This window comes from Eumetopias jubatus, unplaced genomic scaffold (assembly GCF_037043125.1).
Source record: "Eumetopias jubatus isolate StellerSeaLion01/CBP00866 unplaced genomic scaffold, mEumJub1_p1.0 scaffold_1, whole genome shotgun sequence".
Classification (NCBI taxonomy): domain Eukaryota; kingdom Metazoa; phylum Chordata; class Mammalia; order Carnivora; family Otariidae; genus Eumetopias; species Eumetopias jubatus.
Window position 1 is genome coordinate 211789071 of NW_028274807.1, and position 26529 is coordinate 211815599.

A 26529-nucleotide genomic window follows, 5' to 3' on the forward strand; every position below is an offset into this window, starting at 1 on the left:
GTTCCTCAAACAGTTGAAAATAGAGCTACCATACGATCCAGCAATTGCACTACTGGGTATTTACCCCAAAGATACAAATGTAGGGATCCGAAAGGGTACGTGCACCCCAATGTTTATAGCAGCAATGTCCACAATAGCCGAACTGTGGAAAGAGCCAAGATGTCCATCGACAGATGAATGGATAAAGAAGAAGTGGTATATATACACAATGGAATATTATGCAGCCATCAAAAGGAATGAGATCTTGCCATTTGCAACGACGTGGATGGAACTGGAGGGTGTTATGCTCAGTGAAATAAGTCAATCAGAGAAAGACACGTATCATATGACCTCACTGATATGAGGAATTCTTAATCTCAGGAAACAAACTGAGGTTTGCTGGAGTGGTCGGGGGTGGGAGGGATGGGGTGGCTGGGTGATAGACATTGGGGAGGGTATGTGCTATGGTGAGTGCTGTGAATTGTGCAAGACTGTTGAATCAGAGATCTGTACCTCTGAAACAAATAATGCAATATATGTTAAGAAAAAAAAAAGAAGATAGCAGGAGGGGAAGAATGAAGGGGGGTAAATTGGAGGGGGAGACGAATCATGAGAGACGATGGACTCTGAAAAACAAACTCAGGGTTCTAGAGGGGAGGGGGGTGGGGGGATGGGTTAGCCTGGTGATGGGTTTTAAAGAGGGTACGTTCTGTGTGGAGCACTGGGTGTTATGCACAAACAATGAATCATGGAACATTACATCAAAAACTAATGATGTAATGTATTGTGATTAACATAACAATAAAAAATTTAAAGAAAAAAAGATATATAGTAATCCCCGGAGCAACCTAAATAAATAAGTAAAAACGTCAAAAAATAGGTTTAAAATAAAAAAATCTAATGATGTATTATATGGTGACTAACAGAACATAATAAAATTAAAAAAAGAACGGATAGAAAATAAAAACTTGGGACAGGATGGTATGGGGGGAAATTTGAGGGGAATATAAAGCAAGGAAAGGAGGGGTAAAGAGTGGAGAGAGGAGAGCAGGAGAAAAGGTAGGCATATTTAAGAAAGTTTCTCTTAAGTTTTGTTTTCTTGTCACCTCCATCTTTTCTATCAGACCCCTCAGCAACATGAAATCAGGAAACCTCTCAGATACTATAGAGTTCCTCCTTCTGGGACTGTCAGAGGAATCAGAACTGTAGCCCCTCCTATTCTGCCTGTTCCTGTCTGTGTACCTGGTCTCTGTGCTCGGGAACCTGCTCATCATCCTGGCCACTATGTATGACTCCCACCCCCACACCCCCATGTACTTCTTCCTCTCTAATCTATCTTTTGTTGACATCTGTTTCACCACCACAATGATTCCAATGATGCTTGTGAACATCCAGACACAAAGCAAATCCATCAGTTACATAGGCTGCCTCACACAAATCTGCTTTGTCCTGACTTTGTCTGGATTAGAAATGGAATTCTGGTCATGATGGCCTTTGATCGATTTGTGGGCCATCTGTCACCCACTGAGGTACAATATCATCATGAACCCCAAACTCTGTAGGCTGCTGGTTCTGCTGTCCTTCCTTATTAGTGTTCTGGATGCCCTTCTCCACACTTTGATGGCACTACAAATTTCCTTCTGCACCTGGAGACCTGGAGATTCCCCACGTTTTCTGTGAATTAGCTCATACTCTCAAGCTTACCTGTTCTGATATCCTCATCAATAACATCCTCGTGTATTTAGTGACCAGCCTGTTGGGTGTTATTCCTCTCTCTGGGATAATTATCTCTTACACTCGAATTATCTTGTCTGTCTTGAAAAATCCCATCAGCTGGTGGAAAATATAAGGCACTTTCCGTTTGTGGGTCACACTTAATAATTGTTTCCCTGGTCTATGGGACAGGTTTTGGGGTGTACCTTAGTTCTGCAGCTACACACCCCCCCAGGAAGAGTGCAATAGTATCAGCCATGTACACTGTGGTCACCCCCATGATGAACCCCTTTATGTATAGTCTGAGGACCAAGGACATGATGGGGGCTTTGAGGAAACTTCTCTAGAGTATCATCTTTCCATTAATGTGTCAGCTGCTTTGGACTTACACTGCTGGAATTTGACAGAAATAATGTGTGATCCAGACAGCCTGACCAACTTTGAATATATGAAACCAGAGATAAAATGGTTAAGGGTAAGGATTTTGAAATCAGACCAGCTGGGTTTGAATCCTACCTCCACTGAAATATAACCATGTGGCCTTTGACACTTTATCTCAACTCTCTAAACTCAGTTTCCTCACCTATAAAATTGGCGTGATTATATTAGTTTATATTTTGGGAAGATATGAGATACTCCAGCTCAGTTAGGATGCATGCCTTCAGCTGTACTAAGGCAAAATTCTCAACTCCAATACAGTCAAGTGATAAAACAATGATCTTTCCTAACAAAAACTTAAGGGATTGGGTAGGTCCAGGCACAGAACCCCAGGGATGCATTTCACTCTGCCATGTGGTGGTATTTGCCTATCAGGGCTATTCTCCTGGTGGTCACTGATGCCTGATCCAGGGCAGAGGTCTTTCAGACCCAGAAACAAAAACTGATGACCTCTCCTTGGGTTTCCTTGCAACACAAACATAGTATTTCCAAGGAGATGTCCAGAAAGCATTATTGTTATCATCAGCCCAAATTGAGATATGTGTCCTGTATTAGTTTCCTATTGTCCTTGTAACATTACAAACTTAGCCTCTTAAAACAACATGTGTGCATTCTGTTGCAGTCTGAAGGTCAGAAGTCTGAAATCAGCTATATGGCAACACGTTAGTTTCCTTCTGAAAGCTGGTTGGAGAAAAAGTTATCATTTAACAGGTACAGAGTTTCTGTTTGGGATGATAAAAAACTTTCAGGAAATGGATAGTGGTGATGGTCATACAACACTGTGAGTGTTCTTAATGCCATGGAATTGTACACTTAAAATAGCTGAAGACATACAAATGGCTAACTGACACATGAAAAAATGTTCATCATCATTAGCCATCAGGGAAATTCAAATCAAAACCACATTGAGATACCACCTTACACCAGTTAGAAGGGCAAAAATTGACATGGCAAGAAACGACAAATGTTGGCGAGGTTGTGAAGAAAGGGGAACCCTCTTACACTGTTGGTGGGAATGCAAGTTGGTACAGTCACTTTGGAAAACAGTGTCAAGATGCCTCAAAAAATTAAAAATAGAGCTACCCTATGACCTAGCAATTGCACTACTGGGTATTTACCCCAAAGACACAGATATAGTGAAAAGAAGGGCCACATGCACCCCAGTGTTCATAGCAGCAATGTCTGCAATAGCCAAACTGTGGAAAGAGCTGAGATGCCCTTCAACAGATGAATGGATAAAGATGTGGTCCATTATATACAATGGAATATTACTCAACCATCAGAAAGAATGAATACCCAACTTTTGTATCAACATGGATGGGACTGGAGGAGATTATGCTAAGTGAAATAAGCAGAGAAAGTCAATTATCATATGGTTTCACTTATTTGTGGAACATAAGGAATAGCATAGAGGACATTAGGAGAAGGAAGGGAAAAATGAAGGGGGGGAATCAAAGGGGGAGACGAACCATGAGAGACTATGCAATCCGAGGAACAAACTGACGGTTTTAGAGGGGAGGGGTTGAGGGGATGGGTTAGCCTGGTGATGGGTGTTAAGGAGGGCATGTATTGCATGGAGCACTGGGTGTTATAGGAAAACAATGAATCGGGGCACCTCGGTGGCTTGGTGGTAAGCGTCTGCCTTCAGCTCAGGTCATGGTCCCAGGGTCCTGGGATCGGGCCCCGCATCGGGCTCCCTGCTCCACAGGAAGCCTGCTTCTCCCTCTCCCACTCCCCCTGCTTGTGTTCCCTCTCCCGCTGTCTCTCTCTGTCAAATAAATAAATAAATCTTAAAAAAAAAGAAAACAATGAATCATGGATCACTACATCAAAAACTAATGATGTATTGTATGGTGACTAACATAACATAATAAAATAAAATTTAAAAAATAAAAATAAAATGGCTGAAATAGTAAATTTTATGTGATACATATTTACCACAATAAAAAACTCTAAAGAATTCATTCCAATGTACCAAAGCATTAAACACAAGAATCAAAGTGATTAAATATTTTGGAAGATAAAATAAGAAAATATTTTTTAATAATTTTTTATTGTTATGTTAATCACCATACATTACATCATTAGTTTTTGATGTAGTGTTCCATGATTCATTGTTTGTGCATAACACCCAGTGCTCCACGCAGAATGTGCCCTCTTTAATACCCATCACCAGGCTAACCCATCCCCCCACCCCCCTCCCCTCTAGAACCCTCAGTTGGTTTTTCAGAGTCCATCATCTCTCATGGTTAGTCTCCCGGTCCGACTTACTCCCCTTCATTCTTCCCCTCCTGCTATCTTCTTCTTCTTTTTTTTTCTTAACATATATTGCATTATTTGTTTCAGAAGTACAGATCCATGATTCATCAGTCTTGTACAATTCACAGTGCTCACCATAGCACATACCCTCCCCAATGTCTATCACCCAGCCACCCCATCCCTCCCAGCCCCCACCACTCCAGCAACCCTCAGTTTGTTTCCTGAGATTAAGAATTCCTCATATCAGTGAGGTCATATGATACATGTCTTTCTCTGATTGACTTATTTCACTGAGCATAACACCCTCCAGTTCCATCCACGTCGTTGCAAATGGCAAGATCTCATTCCTTTTGATGGCTGCATAATATTCCATTGTGTATATATACCACTTCTTCTTTATCCATTCATCTGTCGATGGACATCTTGGCTCTTTTCACAGTTCGGCTATTGTGGACATTGCTGCTATAAACATTGGGGTGCACGTACCCTTTCGGATCCCTACATTTGTATCTTTGGGGTAAATACCCAGTAGTGCAATTGCTGGATCGTATGGTAGCTCTATTTTCAACTGTTTGAGGAACCTCCATACTGTTTTCCAGAGGGGTTGCACCAGCTTGCATTCCCACCAACAGTGTAGGAGGGTTCCCCTTTCTCCGCATCCCCGTCAACATCTGTTGTTTCCTGACTTGTTAATTTTAGCCATTCTGACGGGTGTGAGGTGGTATCTCATTGAGGTTTTGATTTGGATTTCCCTGATGCCTAGCAATGTTGAGCACTTTTTCATGTGTCCGCTGGCCATTTGGATGTCTTCTTTGGAAAAATGTCTGTTCATGTCTTCTGCCCATTTCTTGATTGGATCATTTGTTCTTTGGGTGTTGAGTTTGATAAGTTCTTTATAGATTTTGGATACTAGCCCTTTATCTGATATGTCGTTTGCAAATATTTTCTCCCATTCTGTCGGTTGTCTGTTGGTTTTGTGGACTGTTTCTTTTGCTGTGCAAAAGCTTTTTATCTTGATGAAATCCCAATAGTTCATTTTTGCCCTGGCTTCCCTTGCCTTTGGCGATGTTTCTAGGAAGAAATTGCTGCAGCTGAGGTCGAAGAGGTTGCTGCCTGTGTTCTCCTTTAGGATTTTGATGGACTCCTGTCTCACGTTTAGGTCTTTCAACGATTTGGAGTCTATTTTTGTGTGTGGTGTAAGGAAATGGTCCAGTTTCATTCTTCTGCATGTGGCTGTCCAATTTTCCCAACACCATTGGTTGAAGAGACTGTCTTTTTTCCATTGGACATTCTTTCCTGCTTTGTCAAAGATGAGTTGACCATAGATTTGAGAGTCCATTTCTGGGCTCTCGATTCTGTTCCATTGATCTATGTGTCTGTTTTTGTGCCAGTACCATACTGTCTTGATGATGACAGCTTTGTAATAGAGCTGGAAGTCCGGAATTGTGATGCCGCCAGCTTTGCTTTTCTTTTTCAATATTCCTCTGGCTATTCCGGGTCTCTTCTGGTGCCATACAAATTTTAGGATTCTTTGTTCCATTTCTTTGAAAAAGGTGGATGGTATTTTGATGGGGATTGCATTGAATGTGTAGATTGCTGTAGGTAGCATTGACATCTTCACAATGTTGGTTCTTCCAATCCATGAGCATGGAGCATTTTTCCATTTCTTTGTGTCTTCTTCAATTTCTTTCATGAGTATTTTATAGTTTTCTGAGTACAGATCCTTTGCCTCTTTGGTTAGATTTATTCCTAGGTATCTTATGGTTTTGGGTGGAATTGTAAATGGGATCGACTCCTTGGTTTGTCTCTCTTCTGTCTTGTTGTTGGTGTATAGGAATGGCACTGATTTCTGTGCATTGATTTTATAGCCTGCTACTTCACTGAATTGCTGTATGAGTTCTAGCAGTTTTGGGGTGGAGTCTTTTGGGTTTTCCACATACAATATCATATCATCTGCAAAGAGTGAAAGTTTGACTTCCTCTTTGCCGATTTGTATGCCTTTGATTTCTTTTTGTTGTCTGATTGCTGTGGCTAGGACTTCTAATACTATGTTGAATAGCAGTGGTGATACTCGGCATCCTTGCCACATTCCTGTCCTTAGGGGGAAAGCTCTGTTTTTCCCAATTGAGAGTGATATTCGCTGTAGGTTTTTCATAGATGGCTTTTATGATATTGAGGTATGTACCCTCTATCCCTATACTCTGAAGAGTTTTGATCAAGAAAGGATGCTGTACTTTGTCAAATGCTTTTTCTGCATCTATTGAGCGGATCATATGGTTCTTGTTCTTTCTTTTGTTAATGTATTGTATCACGTTGATTGATTTGCGGATGTTGAACCAGCCTTGCAGCCCAGGGATAAATCCCACTTGGTCGTGCTAAATAATCCTTTTAATGTACTGTTGCATCCTATTGCCTAGTATTTTGGTGAGAATTTTGCATCCAATTCATCAAGGATATTGGTCTGTAAGTCTTCTTTTTGATGGGGTCTTTGTCCGGTTTTGGGATCAAGGTAATGGTGGCCTCATAAAATGAATTTGGAAGTTTTCCTTCCATTTCTATTTTTTGGAACAGTTTCAGGAGAATAGGTATTAATTCTTCTTTAAATGTCTGATAGAATTCCCCTGGGAAGCCATCTGGCCCTGGGCTTTTGTTTCTTGGGAGATTTTTGATGACTGCTTCAATTTCCATAGTGGTTATAGGTCTGTTCAGGTTTTCTATTTCTTCCTGGTTCAATTTTGGTAGTTGATACATCTCTAGGAATGCACCCATTTCTTCCAGGTTATCTAATTTGCTGGCATAGAGTTGCTCATAATATGTTCTTATAATTGTTTGTATTTCTTTGGCGTTGGTTGTGATCTCTCCTCTTTCATTCATGATTTTGTGGATTTGGGTCATTTCTCTTCTCTTTTTGATCAGTCTGGCCAGGGGTTTATCAATCTTGTTAATTCTTTCAAAGAACCAGCTCCTAGTTTCGTTGATCTGTTCTACTGTTCTTTTGGTTTCTAGTTCATTGATTTCTGCTCTGATCTTTATTATTTCTCTTCTCCTGCTGGGTTTAGGCTTTCTTTGCTGTTCTTTCTCCAGCTCCTTTAGGTGTAGGGTTAGGCTGTGTATTTGAGACCTTTCTTGTTTCTTGAGTAAGGCTTGTATTGCTATATACTTTCCTCTCAGGACTGCCTTTGCTGCATCCCAAACATTTTGAACAGTTGTGTTTTCATTTTCATTGGTTTCCATGAATTTTTTTAATTCTTCTTTAATTTCCTAGTTGACCCATTCATTCTTTAGTAGGATGCTCTTTAGCCTCCATGTATTTGAGTTCGTTCCGACTTTCCTCTTGTGATTGAGTTCTAGTTTCAAAGCATTGTGGTCCGAAAAGATGCAGGGAATAATCCCAATCTTTTGGTACCGGCTGAGACCTGATTTGTGACCTAGGATGTGATCAATTCTGGAGAATGTTCCATGGGCACTAGAGAAGAATGTGTATTCCGTTGCTTTGGGATGGAATGTTCTGAATATGTCTGTGAAGTCCATTTGGTCCAGTGTGTCATTTAAAGTCTTTATTTCCTTGTTGATCTTTTGCTTAGATGATCTGTCTATTTCAGTGAGGGGGGTGTTAAAGTCCCCCACTATTATTGTATTGTTGTCAATGTGTTTCTTTGCTTTTGTTATTAATTGCCTTATATAATTGGCTGCTCCCATGTTCGGGGCATAGATATTTACAATTGTTAGATCTTCTTGGTGGATAGACCCTTTAAGTAGGATATAGTGTCCTTCTTCATCTCTTATTCCAGTCTTTGTTTTAAAATCTAATTTGTCTGATAGAAAGATTGGCACCCCAGCTTTCTTTTGGTGTCCATTAGCATGGTAAATGGTTTTCCACCCCCTCACTTTCAATCTGGGGGTGTCTTTGGGTCTAAAATGAGTCTCTTGCAGACAGCATATGGATGGGTCTTGTTTTTTAATCCAATCTGATAGCCTGTGTCTTTTGATTGGGGCATTCAGCCCATTTACATTCAGGGTAACTACTGAAAGGTATGAATTTAGTGACATTGTATTGCCTGTAAGGTGACTGTTACTGTATATTGTCTGTGTTCCTTTCTGATCTATGCTGCTTTTAGGCTCTCTCTTTGCTTAGAGGACCCCTTTCAATATTTCCTGGAGGGCTGGTTTCGTGTTTGCAAATTCCTTTAGTTTTTGTTTGTCCTGGAAGCTTTTTATCTCTCCTTCTGTTTTCAATGACAGCCTAGCTGGATATAGTATTCTTGGCTGCCTATTTTTCTCGTTTAGTGCTCTGAAGATATCATGCCAGTCCTTTTTGTCCTGCCAGGTGTCTGTGGATAGGTCTGTTGCCAATCTAATGTTTCTACCATTGTAGGTTACATATCTCTTCTCCCGAGCTGCTTTCAGGATTTTCTCTTTGTCTCTGAGACTCGTAAGTTTTACTATTAGATGTCAGGTTGTTGACCTATTTTTATTGATTTTGAGAGGGGTTCTGTGTGCCTCCTGGATTTTTTTTTCTTTTTTTAATTGTTATGTTAATCACCATATATTACATAATTTGTTTTGGTGTACTGTTCCATGATTCATTGTTTGTTCATAACACCCAGTGCTCCATGCAGAATGTGCCCTCCTCAATACCCATCAACAGGCTAACCCATCCCCCCACCCTCCTCCCCTCCAGAAACCTCAGTTTGTTTTTCAGAGTCCATCATCTCTCCTGGTTCGTCTCCCCCTCTGACTTACTCCCCTTCATTCTTCCTCTCCTGCTATCTTCTTCTTTTTCTTTTTTCTTAAAATATGTTGCGTTATTTGTTTCAGAAGTACAGATCTGTGATTTAACAGTCTTACACAATTCACAGTGCTCACCGTAGCACATATCTTCCCCAATGTCCATCACCCAGCCACCCCATCCCTCCCACCCCCGACCACTCCAGCAACCCTCAGTTTGTTCCTGAGATTAAGAATTCCTCATATCAGTGAGGTCATATGATACATGTCTTTCTCTGATTGACTTATTTCACTCAGCATAACACCCTCCAGTTCCATCCACGTCGTTGCAAATGGCAAGATCTCATTCCTTTTGATGGCTGCATAATATTCCATTGTGTATATATACCACTTCTTCTTTATCCATTCATCTGTCGATGGACATCTTGGCTCTTTCCACAGTTTGGCTATGGTGGACATTGCTGCTATAAACATTGGGGTGCACGTACCCCTTCGGGTCCCTACATTTGTATCTTTGGGGTAAATACCCAGAAGTGCAATTGCTGGATCGAATCGTAGCTCTAATTTCAACTGTTTGAGGAACCTCCATACTGTTTTCCAGAGTGGTTGCACCAGCTTGCATTCCCACCAACAGTGTAGGAGGGTTCCCCTTTCTCCACATCCCCGCCAACATCTGTCGTTCCCTGACTTGTTAATTTTAGCCATTCTGACGGGTGTGAGGTGGTATCTCATTGAGGTTTTGATTTGGATTTCCCTGATGCCGAGTGATGTTGAGCACTTTTTCATGTGCTTGTTGGCCATTTGGATGTCTTCTTTGGAAAAATGTCTGTTCATGTCTTCTGCCCATTTCTTGATTGGATTATTTGTTCTTTGGGTGTTGAGTTTGATAAGTTCTTTATAGATTTGGATACTAGCCCTTTATCTGATATGTCATTTGCAAATATTTTCTCCCATTCTGTCGGTTGTCTTTTGGTTTTGTGGACTGTTTCTTTTGCTGTGCAAAAGCTTTTTATCTTGATGAAATCCCAATAGTTCATTTTTGCCCTGGCTTCCTGTGCCTTTGGTGATGTTTCTAGGAAGAAGTTGCTGCGGCTGAGGTCGAAGAGGTTGCTACCTGTGTTCTCCTTTAGGATTTGGATGGACTCGTGTCTCACGTTTAGGTCTTTCAACCATTTGGAGTCTATTTTTGTGTGTGGTGTAAGGAAATGGTCCAGTTTCATTCTTCTGCATGTGGCTGTCCAATTTTCCCAACACCATTTGTTGAAGAGACTTGTCATTTTTCCACTGGACATTCTTTCCTGCTTTGTCAAAGATAAGTTGACCATAGAGTTGAAGGTCCATTTCTGGGCTCTCGATTCTGTTCCATTGATCTATGTGTCTGTTTTTGTGCCAGTACCATACTGTCTTGATGATGACAGCTTTGTAATAGAGCTGGAAGTCCGGAATTGTGATGCCGCCAGCTTTGCTTTTCTTTTTCAATATTCCTCTGGCTATTCCAGGTCTCTTCTGGTTCCATACAAATTTTAGGATTCTTTGTTCCATTTCTTTGAAAAAAGTGGATGGTATTTTGATGGGGATTGCATTGAATGTGTAGATTGCTCTAGGTAGCATTGACATCTTCACAATGTTGGTTCTTCCAATCCATGAGCATGGAACGTTTTTCCATTTCTTTGTGTCTTCTTCAATTTCTTTCCTGAGTATTTTATAGTTTTCTGAGTACAGATCCTTTGCCTCTTTGGTTAAATTTATTCCTAGGTATCTTATGGTTTTGGGTGCAATTGTGAATGGGATCGACTCCTTGATTTGTCTCTCTTCTGTCTTGTTGTTGGTGTATAGGAATGCCACTGATTTCTGTGCATTGATTTTATAGCCTGCTACTTGACTGAATTCCTGTATGAGTTGTAGCAGTTTTGGGGTGGAGTCTTTTGGGTTTTCCACACACAGTATCATATCATCTGCAAAGAGTGAGAGTTTGACTTCCTCTTTGCCGATTTGGATGCCTTTGATTTCTTTTTGTTGTCTGATTGCTGTGGCTAGGACTTCTAATACTATGTTGAATAGCAGTGGTGAGAGTGGACATCCCTGCCGCGTTCCTGACCTTAGGGGAAAAGCTCTCAGCTTTTCCCCATTGAGAATGATATTCGCTGTAGGTTTTTCGTAGATGGCTTTTATGATATTGAGGTATGTACCCTCTATCCCTATACTCTGAAGAGTTTTGATCAAGAAAGGATGTTGTACTTTGTCAAATGTTTTTTCTGCATCTATTGAGAGGATCATATGATTCTTGTTCTTTCTTTTGTTAATGTATTGTATCACGTTGATTGATTTGCGGATGTTGAACCAGCCTTGCAGCCCAGGGATAAATCCCACTTGGTCGTGGTGAGTAATCCTTTTAATGTACTGTTGCATCCTATTGGCTAGTATTTTGGTGAGAATTTTTGCATCCATGTTCATCAAGGATATTGGTCTGTAATTCTCCTTTTTGATGGGATCTTTGTCTGGTTTTGGGATCAAGGTAATGTGGCCTCATAAAATGAATTTGGAAGTTTTCCTTCCATTTCTATTTTTTGGAACAGTTTCAGGAGAATAGGTATTAATTCTTCTTGAAATGTCTGATAGAATTCCCCTGGGAAGCCATCTGGCCCTGGGCTTTTGTTTCTTGGGAGATTTTTGATGACTGCTTCAATTTCCATAGTGGTTATAGGTCTGTTCAGGTTTTCTATTTCTTCCTGGTTCAATTTTGGTAGTTGATACATCTCTAGGAATGCACCCATTTCTTCCAGGTTATCTAATTTGCTGGCAGCCTCCTGGATTTGATGCCTGTTTCCTTCCTCACATTAGGGAAGTTCTCTGCTATTATTTGCTCCAATATACCTTCTGCCCCTCTCTCTTTCTTCTCCTTCTGGGATCCCAATTATTCTAATGTTGTTTCGTCTTATCCTATCACTTATCTCTCGAATTCTGCCCTCGTGATCCTGTAGTTGTTTATCTCTGTTTTTCTCAGCCTCTTTATTTTCCATCATTTGGTGTTCTATTTCACTGATTCTTTCTTCTGCCTCATTTATCCTAGCAGTTGGTGCCCCCATTTTTGATTGCACCTCATTAATAGCCTTTTTGATTTCGACTTGGTTAGATTTTAGTTCTTTTATTTCTCCAGAAAGCGTTTCTCTAAATAACTTCCACACTTTTTTCAAGCCCAGCTAGTATCTTTGAAGTCATGATTCTGAACTCTAGGTCCAACATCGTACTAATGTCAGTATTGAGTAGGTCTCTGGCAGACGGTAGTACCTCTTGTTCTTTTTGCTGAGGTGATTTTTTTCGTTTTGTCATTTTGTCCAGAGGAGAACGGATGAATGAGAGAACAGAATGCTAACAGGTTAACAACGTCTCCAGCAAATATACTCTATACAAATCAGAAAAGACCTGAAACCAGGGGACAAGAAATGGAAAGAAAGAAGAGAAAAAAAAAAAAGGAAAAAGAAAAAGATAAAAACAAACAAAAACAGAAGAAAACAAAAAAAAAACAGAATATGATCAAATATGATCAGGCTAGTGCATAGATCAGTGTCACACACTAGCTTTTGGGCATATTTTGGTCTGTTAGAAGAAAGTGCCTGCTAACATTTTAAAGGAAGAAAGACATATATGTACAAAATAAGGGTTGATACAATGACGGGTTGGCAGATGACTGTAAAGATGAAAATTGTAAAAGATTTTATAAAAGGAATTGATAAGATAAGAAGTTGTTTTTAAAAAGAAAGAAGAAGATTTAAAAAGAAAAAGAAAAAAGAAAAAAAAGGGAGAGAATGTGATCAGGGAGGAGACTAGAACAAAGCCATACACTAGTGATTTAGGGTATATTTTGATCTGTTAGAAGAAACTGTATCTCAAAATTTTAAAGAGAGAACAACTTATATATATATGCCAAAAATAAGGGTAACTACTATGAAGGGATAAAAATATGACTCTAAAAATGAAAAATAAAAAATGTTTTTTTTTAAAGGGATTGATAAGATGTTGGTTGAAAAAGGGGAAAAGAAAAATTAAAAAAAAAACGTTAAAAAATTAACTTTGGAAAACTAATGAATTATGGTAAAAAAGCTATGAATTCTATGTGCAGTATTCCCCTATCGTTGGAGTTCTCCCGTTCTCCTTGATCGGTAAACTTGGTCTTGGCTTGCTGGCTGTTCGTGCTGATCTTCTGGGGGAGGGGCCTGTTGCAGTGGTTCCCAAATGTCTTTGCTGGAGGCGGAATTGCCCTGCCCTTGTGAGTCCGGGCTAAGCAAGCTGCTCGGGTTTGCTCTCAGGAGCTTTTGTTCCCTGCAAGCTCTCCGTACAGCTTTGGAGCACAGGGTGAAAATGGTGGCCTCCCAATCTCCGCCTGGAGGAGCTGAGAACTCGGGGCTCCAGCCCCCAGAGAAAAGCAGTCACTCCTGTCTCCCTGGTCTCCGGCCGCACTGCATGCTCACCCGGCCTGTGATCGAGCATTTCTATGTCTGGCACCCGGCCCCATGTGGAGTCTCCAAACCCAGCAGATCCCTGTGGTGCGCTTCCGCGCCGCTCCTCCCAGGGGAGGAAGGGGAGTCTCCCCGGCTCTGCCGCTTGTTGGGTCCCTGCTGGAGGAGCAGTGGCCCAACTGGGCCGCGAATCACAGTTTATGGCAACCCCAAGCCGAGAGCCCGCGCCTTGGCTCTGTCTCTGCAGCCAGCTTCCCTGCTCCGATACCTGGGAGCTCTGCCACACTCAGGCACCCCTGGTCTTTCTGTGACCCCGAGGGTCCTGAGACCACACTGTCCCGCAAGGGTTCCACCCCCCGCTTAGCCACTGGAGCGACATCCCTCAGAGGAGCCGACTTCTAAAAGTTCCGATTTTGTGCTCCGCGGCTCTATCACTTGCCAGAAGCGGCCCTGGAGGCCCCCTCCCCCGCCGTCTATCCTCCCGAATATCACCTCGGATTCACTTCTCCGCACATCCTACCTTCCAGAAAGTGGTTGCTTTTCTGTTCAGAGTGTTGTTACTATTCTTATCTTTGATCTCCTCTTGAGTTCGTAGGTGTTCAGAATGGTTTGATCCCTATTCAGCTGAATTCCTGAGACCAGATGAAATCCAGGTCTCCTACTCCTTTGCCATCTTGCTCCGCCCCTCAAGAAAATATTTTTATTACCTCAGAGAAGTTGAGCATTTTTTTAAAAGATTTGTTTATTTTTAGAGAAAGACTGTGTGAGTATACACGCAAGTGGGGAAGGGGCAGAGGGAGAATCTCAAGCAAACTCCCCACTGAGCCTGGAGATCCACACAGGGCTCAATCTCATGACCCCAAGATCATGACCTGAGCAGAAATCAAGAGTTGGATGCTTAACTCACTGAGCCACCCAGGTGCCACAAAGTCAAGCATTTCTTTTTTTTTTTCCTGAAGTCAAGAGTTTCTTAAGAGAATAAGCACAATCCAAAAGATAAAGACTGAGAAATTCAAGCACTTTAAAAATGAGCCACTAAAACACGTGACTCATTCAATGAAAATTCAGAATTGTTCTTTCAGTATAACAAGAATTAAAAACATAGGGCAAATAAACTTCCAGTGAAATATTTCCAGGTGGGATCTTGCTCACCCTACCAATAGCAACATGATTTTATTAGCACAGACACAGCTGTTAATATATTCCAGCACACTAAAAAATCAGTCCTTTCTTCCCTCCCCTGGTAACCACATTCTACTTTTCTATCTTTATGAATTTGCCTATTCTAGGTACCTTAAACTAAAATTATACAATATTTGTCCTTTCTCATCTGCTCATTTTACTTAAGTTTTTAGGGTTCATCCATGTGGTAGTACCTGTCAGAATTTCATTCCTTCTTGTGGCTCAAGTATATATATACACACATATATATAATTTCACACCTACAATTATTATCAGGCTTCCTGATGTCATTGTTTACATAGAGGTGCCAAAGGAGGGCATGTCCACATCTAGGAGGTATGTGAAATAGAAGATATGAGTGGAAACAGGTGGAGAAATGAGTGGTGAACACCTGGACGCATAACATCAGGGTATCGACCATCTTGAATTCATCAATTCTATTGCTTTAGTCTTAAAAGAATTTGCACTGCCCTGGGATCAGAATGATGATACAATTGTTGGCTAATGAAGAGCTTTGGATATTGATCCTCCAGAGGTACAGAGACTACAAATTGTGACAACCTTGCTCAACAGCCCTGCCCCAGTAAAGAAACAGCATATCTGTGCCTGCTTCACTCCATCCCTTTCCTCTTCCTACGGATGGAGCACCAGTCTCCATCATCCAACATCTAGCAGAAATGTCCCATATCATTCCATAGTGATGTAACCTAGGTAACCTGATGTACCTTAGTTAATGTTTGGAAATGAGGGCATATATTTTACTATGATTTTATCCAGCAGAAACTGTGAAGAGTACATGCATAAAATGATTAGAATCAAGACATCCATTTGCCTCCTGCCTTCTATTTTCTTGACTTGTTCCCTTGTACCTTTCCTCCGATTCCCAAATAGTTATCATTTTGCCAGTTTCCTATTTTCTCTCTGTAAGGAAAAAGACTATTTTCCTTCTCAGCAGGAACATGCTCATTTGCAAATACAGTGATTGTTATAACATTTGCTTAATCCTTCTACTGATTTCTGAAAGTTGGCTTGGGCAGTTTTTCCTGTATCTTCCAATTCTGGGTTTTTTAACATACTGTTGTATTACCTCTGTTGCCAGGCTGTGAGGTCTCTGCAGAACGGGGTGGAGATCCAGGTAGACTCATCAGTCTCACTACCCATTTCTTCTAATGAAGTCACCAAATTAAAGAATAGTCTAATTTAAAAAATGATGATTCCTCAACCCTTTCCAGAATTAACAAATCTTGACTCACTGCTTTTTTAACTTTAAATCTTTTTTTCAAAATAACAAAATAATATACAAAGAGAAGACATCTCTCCATTTGACTTTTTCCTTTCCCAACAAGGTGCTTGCACTTGGTGATACTCCTGCTGCTTGCCTAGGAGCTAACATTTCATTGTCTTATTACCATATCATTTCCATAAGATTCATCAACAATATGGAACCCAGAAATGAAACAGACATTTTAGAATTTCTTCTCATGGAAGTGACAGAAAATCCAGAACTGCAGTCCCTTGTCTTCAGCCTGTTCCTATCCATATACCTGGTCACCATCCTGGGAAACCTGCTCATCATCCTGGCTGTCAGCTCTGACTCCCACCTCCACACACCCATGTACTTCTTCCTCTCCAACCTGTCCTTTACTGACATCTGTTTAAGTACAACCACAATCCCAAAGATGCTGGTGAACATTCAAACACAGAATCAGAGCATCACTTACACAGGCTGCCTCATACAGGTCTGCTTTGTCCTGGTTTTTGTGAGTTTGGATAGTTGTATTCTTTCAGTAATGGCCTATTACCGTTATGTGGCCATTTGTCATCCACTGAGGTACACCGTCATCATGAACTCCCGCCTCTATGGCCTCTTGATTCTACTCCCCCTCTTCGTCATCATTGTGGATGCCCTGATGCACAGTCTGATGGTATTGCAACTGACCTTCTGCACAGACCTTGAAATCCCTCTCTTCTTCTGTGAAGTTGTTCAGGTCATCAAGATTGCATGTTCTGACACCCTCATCAATAACATCCTGATATATTTTGCAACTAGCATATTTGGTGGTATTCCTCTGTGTGGAATCATTTTCTTATACTCAGATAGTATCCTCTGTTTTGAGAATGCCATCAGCAGGTAGGAAGTATAAAGCTTTTTCCACCTGTGGGTCTCACCTGTCAGTTGTGTCTTTGTTCTATGGGACAGGTTTGGGGGTATACATAAGTTCTGCTCTTACTAACTCTTCCAGAAACACTGCAGTGGTTTCAATGATGTACACTGTTGTCCCTCAAATGATGAACCCCTTCATCTACAGCCTGAGGAACAGGGACATGAAGGGAGCCTTGAGGAAACTCATAAGTAGAACACCTTCTCTTCTGTGACTGTGTCATCTGCATGGACTGTGGTTTCTAGAATGAGTCAAAGTGACAAAAATACATGGTGAGCCAGAATGTCAGATTCTTGCATCACCAAGTTCTTTTAGAATGACTAGAGAACTTAATGGGTAAGTTCATCTTAACTTTGTGTTGAAACTTGATTTGTTCTTTGAATAGCTCTGTGATGTTTCAAAAATGAATTCCATTATCAAACGCAGTTTCTTTGGTCAGGTCCATAGAGCTGAACCTGAGGCAGGGCATACAGTGATTTTGTTTGGATATTCAAGGAAGAAGAAAAGTAAAGAAGTTGGATGGATCATGGAGAGGATCCAAATAAGTTTGTAGTCATGGAGACATAATTCTGCTGATTCCATAGATTGCACCGTTTGAATTGCACTTTGAAAATAAGCCTACTATGAAACATGGGAGGAATGGATCTTTTATACCTAATTTGGTAATTTCCAAGAGTGGTCACTGGTAACTTGTGTCTGTGCATAGCACTATCAGCATCTACTACACTTAGTTTCATCATCTATAAAACTGTTATAATTTGATTATCTTGGTAGTTTGAGATGATGGTAAATGAAGATAAACTGTTTAACTTAATTAGTGAAAAAAACTTTGTTTTGGGTGCCTGGGTGGCTCAGTCGTTAAGCGTCTGCTTTCGGCTCATGTCGTGATTCCAGGGCCCTGGGATGAAGCCCTGCATCGGGCTCCCTGCTCAGCAGGAAGCCTGCTTCTCCCTCTCCCACTCCCCCTGCTTGTGTTCCCTCTCTCGCTGTCTCTCTCTGTCAAATAAATAAATAAAATCCTTAAAAAAAAAAACCTTTGTTTCTGCTAAAAGAAAGTAACCCCGACTCTAATAGACACAAGCAATAAAGAATGTTATATTCTTTTTAAAAAAGTTTTTATTTTATTCCAGTTAGGTAACACAAAATGTTATATTAGTGTCAGGTGATATAGTGATTCAACACCCATACAACACCCAGTGCTCATAACAACTGCCCTCCTATATCCCCATCACCTATTTCAGCCATTTCCCCCACCTACCTCCCCTCTGGTAACCATCAGTTTATTCTCTGTAGTTAAGAGTCTGTTTCTTGGCTTGCCTCTCTCTCTCTTTTTTCCCCTTTGCTTATTTGTTTTGTTTCTTAAATTCCACACATAAGTTAAATCATATGGTATTTGTCTTTCTCTGACTTATTTCACTTAGCATTATACTCTCTAGCTCCATTCATGTTGTTACAAATGGCAAGATTTCATTTCTCTTTATGGCTGAATAGTATTTCATTTTACATATCTATTTTTATGTATAATATATAGATATACAATGAATATTATATATATATACAATGGAATATTATTCATATATATACATACATATGACATCTTTATCCATTCATCTATCAGTGGACACTTGGGCTATTTTCATAATTTGGCTATTGTAAGTAATTCTGCAATAAACATAGGGGTGACTTTTCAAAGTGGGTATCCTGTCCAATATTGATGGAAATTTTGTTTGTAACTGGTTTTCTGTTATTATGAATAAAGCTGTTGGAATATTCTCATATATGTCCCTTGGTGGAAATAAGATAGCCAGTTATACACATTAGAAGGTCCGGATAATCTATATCATCATTAATATACTTTCAAGGATACTGATAACCTGGTGGGAGTAAAAATAATTTATTAATTGGCATATCTTATTGTTATGTGGCTGGGCATCTTCACATATTAACTTTCTTTTATTATTTATAATTTTTTAATTAAAAAATTTTATTCCAGTATAATTAATACTGTATTATATTAGTTTCACTATACAATAGAATGATTCAGCAATTCTATACATTACTTAGTGCTCATGATGATAAATGTACTCTTCATCCCCTTCACCTATTTCACCCAGCCCTCCACACACCTTCCTTCTGGCAACCATCAGTTTATTCTCTGTATTTAAGAGTCTGGTTGTTTTTTGTTTTTTGTTTTTGTTTTTTGTCTTTCTCTTTTAAAAAAAAAAAGATTTTATTTATTTATTTATTTGAGAGAGAGATCGAGCGAGAGAACATGAGCAGGGCAGGAACAGGTAGAGGGAGAACAGAGTCCCCGATGCGGGACTTGATCCCAGGATCCTGGGATCATGACCTGAGCCAAAGGCAGACGCTTAACTGAGCCACCCAGGTGCCCTGTCTCTCTTTTTCTTTGATGGTTTGTTTTGTTTTTTAAATTCTACCTATGAGTGAAATCATATGGTATTTGTCTTTCTTTCTTTTTTTTTAAGATTTTATTTTTTATTTGGCAGAGGCACAGCAAGAGAGGGAACACAAGCAGGGGGAGTGGGAGAGGGAGAAGCAGGCTTCCTGAGGAGCAGGGAACCCGATGCGGGGCTCAATCCCAGGACCCTGGGATCATGACCTGAGCCAAAGGCAGTCGCTTAATGACTGAGCCACCCAGGCGCCCCTGGTATTTGTCTTTCTCTGACAAATCTTGCCATGTTGTTGCAAATGGGAAGGTTTCATTCTTTTTTATGACTGAGAAATATTCCACTGTGTGTATATATACCACATCTTCTTTATCTATTCATCAGTGAATGAACACTTGGATTGCTTCCATAATTTGGCTACTGTAAATAATGCTGTAATAAACATAGGGGTGTATATATCTTTTTGAATGAGTATTTTTGGGTTCTTACTACTGGTAAATATCCAGTAGTAGAATTACTGGACCATATGGTAATTCCATTTTTAATTCTTTGATGAATCTTCATACTGTTTTCCACAGTAGCTGCACCAGCTTGCATTCCCACCAATAGTATGTGAAGCTTCCTTTTTCTCCAAATCCTTGCCAACACCTGTTGTTTCTTGTATTTTTGAATTTAGTCATTCTGACATGTGTGATGTGACATCTCATTGTGGTTTTGATTTGCATTTTCCTGATGATTAGTGATGTTGAGCATTTTTCATGTGTCTGTTGGCCGTCTCTATGTCTTCTTTGGAGAAGTGTCTATTCATGTCTTCTGCCCACTTTTTAGCGGATTATTTATTTTTTTGTTTGAGTTGTGTAAGTTCTTTGCATATTTTGGATACTAACCCCTTATCAGATATGTCTTCTCCCATTCAGTAGGTTGTTTTTTCTTTTGTTGATTGCTTCCTTAGCTGTACAGAAACTTTTCATTTTGATGTAGTCTCAATAGTTTAATTTTGCTTTTTTATATTTATTTAAATTCAATTATCCAAGGTATAGTACATCATTAGTTTTTGATATAATGTTCAGTGATTCATTTGTTTCCCTTGCCTCAGGAGACATATCTAGAAAAATGTTGCTGTGGCTGATGTCAGAGAAATTACTACCTGTGCTTTCCTCTAGGATTTTTATGGTTTCAGGTGTCAGCTTCCCTTTCTTTTAAATATTTGTTTGTGGTATTTCTACTGAGTTTATGTTTTTCTTACTTATTTTTAAAATGTCTTCTTTTTTTAAAAGGTTTTATTTATTTATTTGAGAGAGAGAGTGAGAGAGAGAGAGAGAGAGTGCACGAGAGGGGGTAGGGTCAGAGGAAGAAGCAGACTCCCCACTGAGCAGGGAGCCTAATGTGGGACTTGATCCTGGAACTCCAGGATCATGACCTGAGCCCAAGGGAGTTGCTTAGCCAACTGAGCCAGCCAGGTGCTCCTATGCTTTTCTTATTAATTCACATAAGTTTTTTAGATAATTTTAACCCACAGGACCCTAGAGTGAACAAATATGTACCTTGAAAATATTGTGAAAAAATTAGAAAAAAAATAGTTACAAATATGTAAAAAGAAGTAACAGATTTGTCTGCATTGATGAGAGACAAATTGTTACACAGAATAAATTAGAATCTACTTATAAATATACACAATGAAGATTAAGCTTCAGGAAACAGTGACTCTTAGAAGAAAAACTTTTGAGAGTTCCCCATTTTACACAACTCAGCTATATTTTTAAATGTATTATTTATATCAATATATAAAAACTATATTTTCATAGCTAAAATTGGTATCAGACTTACTGATGTCATTCATTGGATAGAGATCCCTTCATTAATACCTAAGAAAAGAAGACTGAAATTCACTTAGAGAAGGATAGTATGTCTATATTTGCAAAACATCTGAAATGGAGATGAACAGACCCAGATGTACATGATGTACACTTGGTCTCCTAGGGTCAAGAAAGCACCATCCTGAATTCCACTGTTCTAGAGTCTTGGTCCTTGAGGATTTACACTGCCCTGGGATGTCTGTGAAAAAAAAATTGCTTAGTTAATGAGGAGCTTTGGAAATTGAAGCTTTAGGGATACAGAGACTGCAATCTGCCTGTGACCACCTCATTCAACATGAAAAGTAGTAGCACACCTAAGCCTCCTCCCACAGATGATCCCTCTTGCTCCAGAGCCTGGGTCTCACTCAATCCCTCTGCCCTTCCTGAGAACAGATCTTCCATAAGGTACATCAGAAATGTCAATCATCATTCCACTATGATGCCAACCAGGTAACCTAACATCCCTTACTCAATGTTTGGAAATGGGGGCAAATGTCTTACTACAGGTTCATCTGGGGCAGCTGTGAAGAGAGTACATACACCAAATGATTGAATCCAAGTCACCTATGGTCCTTTCACCTGTCTTGTCTTCACGTGTTTCCTTGTACTTTTTGCCATCACTCCATTTACTAATACCTTTTCACTCAATTGTATGGCCAGGACCATTTCTTCCTGGGTAGAAATCTGCTTTTTAAAAAAACATGACTGTTGGGGCCCTTAGGGCCTGGGTGGCTCAGTCGGTTAAGCATCTGCCTTTGGCTTAGGTCATGCTCCCAGGGTTCTGGGATCAACCTCTGCATTGGGCTCCTTGCTCAGGGGGGAGTCTGCTTCTCCGTTTGCCCCTTACCCCTCACCCCGGTCTCATGCTCTCTTTCTCAAATAAATAAATAAAATCTTAAAAAAATAAAGTCTAAAAAATATGACCATTATAAAATTTTCTGACATTTACTTATAATCTTGTAGTGGTAAGAGGGCAGGAAGTTTGGAAAAAGTTTACCTTATCTTCTCATTCTTGGTTCTTGACACATCTATGTATTATCTCAGTTGTCTGCCTCTGAAGTATCTAGAGATCCAGACAGAATGTTTCTTTTTTAAGATCTATTTATTTATTTATTTATTTATTTATTTATTTATTTATTTATTTATTTATTTTTTAGACAAGGAGATATTGAATACAAGAGTGGAGAATAGGGAAATTGTCAATATTAGGAGCATTACTTTCCCCATAAACGCAGAAAAGAAGGTCCATAAGTTAGAATCACCTTTTCTGGGAAAGGGTTAACAGTGGAGGTCTCAGGAGAATCAAAGGAGTTGCTGGAGAATCTTCTGTTGTTATTGGAGGTTGAGTGATGGTTTTATTTTCAGCACCACAGCTGAGAAACAGCTCCCTGCCTGCCATTCATAGTGTCTCTCATGGACCCAAAGCAGGGCATGATCTCACAACCCTGAGTTCATGATCTGAGCTGAAACCAAGAGTTGGATGCTTAACCGACTGCGTCACCCAGGTGCCCCCCAGACAGAATCTTCAGGTACCTTCCCAGTCTGTTTCTTTTTATAAAATTACCAAATGTTTTATTTTTTTTCAGAAGTAAACATTTTTATTGAAGTGTAACATACACAAAGAAAGGTGCACTAATTAATGAATTTTCTAAAGTGGAATAAACCCACATAACTACTAAGTCTGATCAAGAAATTAAGCAAAAACTAATGATGTACTGTATGGTGACTAACATAACATAATAAAAAATGATAAAAAAAAGAAAGCATTACAAGGTGTTCACATTCTACATATTAGTTTATTTTTTAAAAGGATTTTATTTATTCATTTGAAAGAGAGAGGATGAGCATGGGGAGGGACAGAGGGAGAGGGAGAGAGAAAAGCCTGACATGGGGATCAATCCTAGGACTCTGAGATCATGACCTGAGCCAAAGTCAGACACTTAACTAACTGAGCCACCCAGGTGCCCCTAAAATTACAAAATATTTTAAATAAACAGAGCATCATAAACAGTGTAATTTTTAAAATGACTACCTCTTAACCCTCTCCAGACTTAATAACTATTGATGCTCTGCTTTATCAGCTTCAGGCTTTTATTATTATTATTTTTATTATTGTATTTTATTTTTTTATTATGTTATGTTAATCACCATACATCATTAGTTTTTTTGTCTTTAAATTTTTTATTGTTATGTTAATCACCATACATTACATCATTAGTTTTTGATGTAGTGTTCCATGATTCATTGTTTGCATATAACACCCAGTGCTCCATTCAGTACGTGCCCTCTAAAATACCCATCACCAGGCTAACCGATCCCCCACCCCCCTCCCCTCTAGAACCCTCAGTTTGTTTCTCAGAGTCCATAGTCTCTCATGGTTCATCTCCCCCTCCAATTCCCCCCCTTCATTTTTCCCTTCCTGCTATCTTCTTCTTCTTCTTCTTTTTTTTTTTTAACATAATGTATTATTTGTTTCAGAGGTACAGATCTGTGATTCAAGTCTTACACAATTCAGAGGGCTCACCATAGCACATACCCTCCCTTATTATTATTATTATTTTTAAAGGTTTTTATTTATTTATTTGTCAGAAAGAGAGAGAGAGTGCACAGCAGGGAGAGAGGCAGGCAGAGGGAGAAGCAGGCTCCCCGCTGAGCAAGGAGCCTGATGTGGGACTTGATCCCAGGGTCCTGGGATCATGACCTGAGCTGAAGGCAGATGCTTAACCAACTGAGCCACCCAGGCATCCCAGGTTTTTATTATTTTTAAAGAAACAGAATAATATACATACAGAAGGCACCCATCTTTTATTCCTCTCTATTAGTCTCCATCCCATCCCGAGATGGTTTTTGCCTCTAGTGATGCTCCTCCTCCTGGTCTAGGAAACACACATTTGATTGACTTCATCTTTTCCATCAGATTCATCAACAATATGGAATCCAGAAATGATACACATGTCTCAGATTTCCTTCTCATGAGAGTGACAGAGGATCCAGAACTGCAGTTCCCCCTATTCATCCTGTTCTTATCCATGTACCTGGTCACCATCCTGGGAAACTTGCTCATCATCCTGGCTGTCAGCTCTGACTCCCACCTCCACACACCCATGTACTTCTTTCTCTCCAACCTGTCTATTAATGATATCTGTTTAAGCACAACCACTATCCCAAAGATGATGGTGAACATCCAAACACAGAATCAAAGCATCACTTACACAGGCTGCCTCACCCAGATCTGCTTTATCCTGGTTTTTGCAAGTTTAGAAAGTAGTCTTCTTGCAGTAATGGCCTATGACCGCTATGTGGCCATTTGTCATCCACTGAGGTACACCGTCATCATGAACTCCCGCCTCTGTGGCCTTCTGATTCTACTCCCCCTCTTCGTCATCATTGTGGATGCCCTGATGCACAGTCTAATGGTATTGCAACTGACCTTCTGCACAGACCTTGAAATCCCTCTCTTCTTCTGTGAAGTTGTTCAGGTCATCAAGATTGCATGTTCTGACACCCTCATCAATAACATCCTGATATATTTTGCAACTAGCATATTTGGTGGTATTCCTCTGTGTGGAATCATTTTCTCTTATACTCAGATAGTATCCTCTGTTTTGAGAATGCCATCAGCAGGTGGGAAGTATAAAGCTTTTTCCACCTGTGGGTCTCACCTGTCAGTTGTGTCTTTGTTCTATGGGACAGGTTTGGGGGTATACATAAGTTCTGCTCTTACTAACTCTTCCAGAAACACTGCAGTGGTTTCAATGATGTACATTGTTGTCCCTCAAATGATGAACCCCTTCATCTACAGCCTGAGGAACAGGGACATGAAGGGAGCCTTGAGGAAACTCATAAGTAGAACACCTTCTCTTCTGTGACTGTGTCATCTGCATGGACTGTGGTTTCTAGAATGAGTCAAAGTGACAAAAATACATGGTGAGCCAGAATGTCAGATTCTTACATCACCAAGTTCTTTTAGAATGACTAGAGAACTTAATGGGTAAGTTCATCTTAACTTTGTGTTGAAACTTGATTTGTTCTTTGAATAGCTCTGTGATGTTTCAAAAATGAGTTCCAATTCCTAAGCCTGGTATTTTTGGTGGGACCCTCACAAGCTGTCCCAAGACAAGGGTTATACTCATAATGAAATGTCAGAAGAGAAGTGAGAGAAGTTGGACAGGTCAGGGAGAGGATCAAATAAGTCTGTGGTTATAGCAGAGATTTGATTCTGCCTGATCTCACGGTTATGGCCATGTGAATTGCACTCCAGAGACAAGCCAAATGTATGACCTGGTGTGTGTGTGGGGAGCTGTTCTTTCATACTCCAATAATTCCTGAAACCTGTCACTGGTCAACTGTGTCAGTGCAGGGCAACATCAGCATTAACTATACTCAGTTCTATAATGTGATTATCTCATTGGTTTGAGATGATCATTAGACATTTGATCCTGATCAGTGAGGAAGCTATCATCTCTACTAAGAAAGTAATCCTGATTATAAAATGCCAAAACAATAAACATATTTGTATTTCCCTGATGATCGGTGATGGTGAGCATCTTTTCATGTATTTGTTGGCCATCTATATGTCTCCTTTGGAAAAATGTCTGTTCATGTCTTCTGCCCATTTCTTATTGGATTTTCATTTTTTTGCATGTTGAGTTTTATAAGTTCTTTATAGATTTTAGATATTAACCCTTTATCAGATATGTCATTTGCAAATATATCCTCCCATTCCATACGTTGCCTTTGATGGTTTCCTTCACTGTGCAGAAGCTTTTTATTTTGATGAAGTTTCGATTGTTTATTTTATTTTATTTTTTTGAATCATGGGGCATTTTTATTATAATTTTATATTTCAAAGTGGTTATACCAATTTACATTCTGATCCACAGTATATGTGTTCCTCTTGCTTCATATTCTCACCAGTACTTTGATTACCAGTCTCATGGGTGAGGTTATATGGTATTACATTATGGGTTTCAAAAAAGATTTTATTTATTTATTTATTTGACAGAGAGAGACACCGCGAGAGAAGGAACACAAGCAGGGGGAGTGGGAGAGGGAGAAGCAGGCTTCCCACTGAGCAAGAAGCCCGATGTGGGGCTCGATCCCAGGACCCTGGGATCATGACCTGAGCCGAAGGCAGCCGCTTAACTGAGCCACCCAGGCACCCCTACGTTATGGTTTTAATGTGCATTTCCTTAACTACAAATGAGATAGAACATTGTTTTTAAGATAGAACCTTTTTTAATAGGTTAATTGGCTATTTAGCTTTCTTTTTCTGTGAAGTGCATGTTCAAGTTTTTGCCCATTTTTCTACTGATTTTTTTTCTAGCTGATGTGTATAAGTTTATAT

At 39.9% G+C, this 26529-nt stretch overlaps 1 protein-coding gene and 2 pseudogenes across 1 annotated transcript; all 3 read left to right on the top strand.

The window, feature by feature from the left end:
• Positions 1-1116: 1116 nt before the first annotated feature.
• On the top strand, positions 1117-2039 carry LOC114203255 (olfactory receptor 7G3-like; annotated as a pseudogene).
• A 14156-nt stretch (positions 2040-16195) lies between these two features.
• Positions 16196-17132, top strand: LOC114204186 (olfactory receptor 7G1-like; annotated as a pseudogene).
• A 6971-nt stretch (positions 17133-24103) lies between these two features.
• LOC114204040 (olfactory receptor 7G2) lies at positions 24104-25051 on the top strand. Its single transcript, XM_028097265.2, has one exon. The coding sequence runs from the start codon at positions 24113-24115 to the stop codon at positions 25049-25051; it is 939 nt and encodes a 312-aa protein (XP_027953066.2). The 5' UTR covers positions 24104-24112.
• The last annotated feature ends 1478 nt before the right edge of the window (positions 25052-26529 follow it).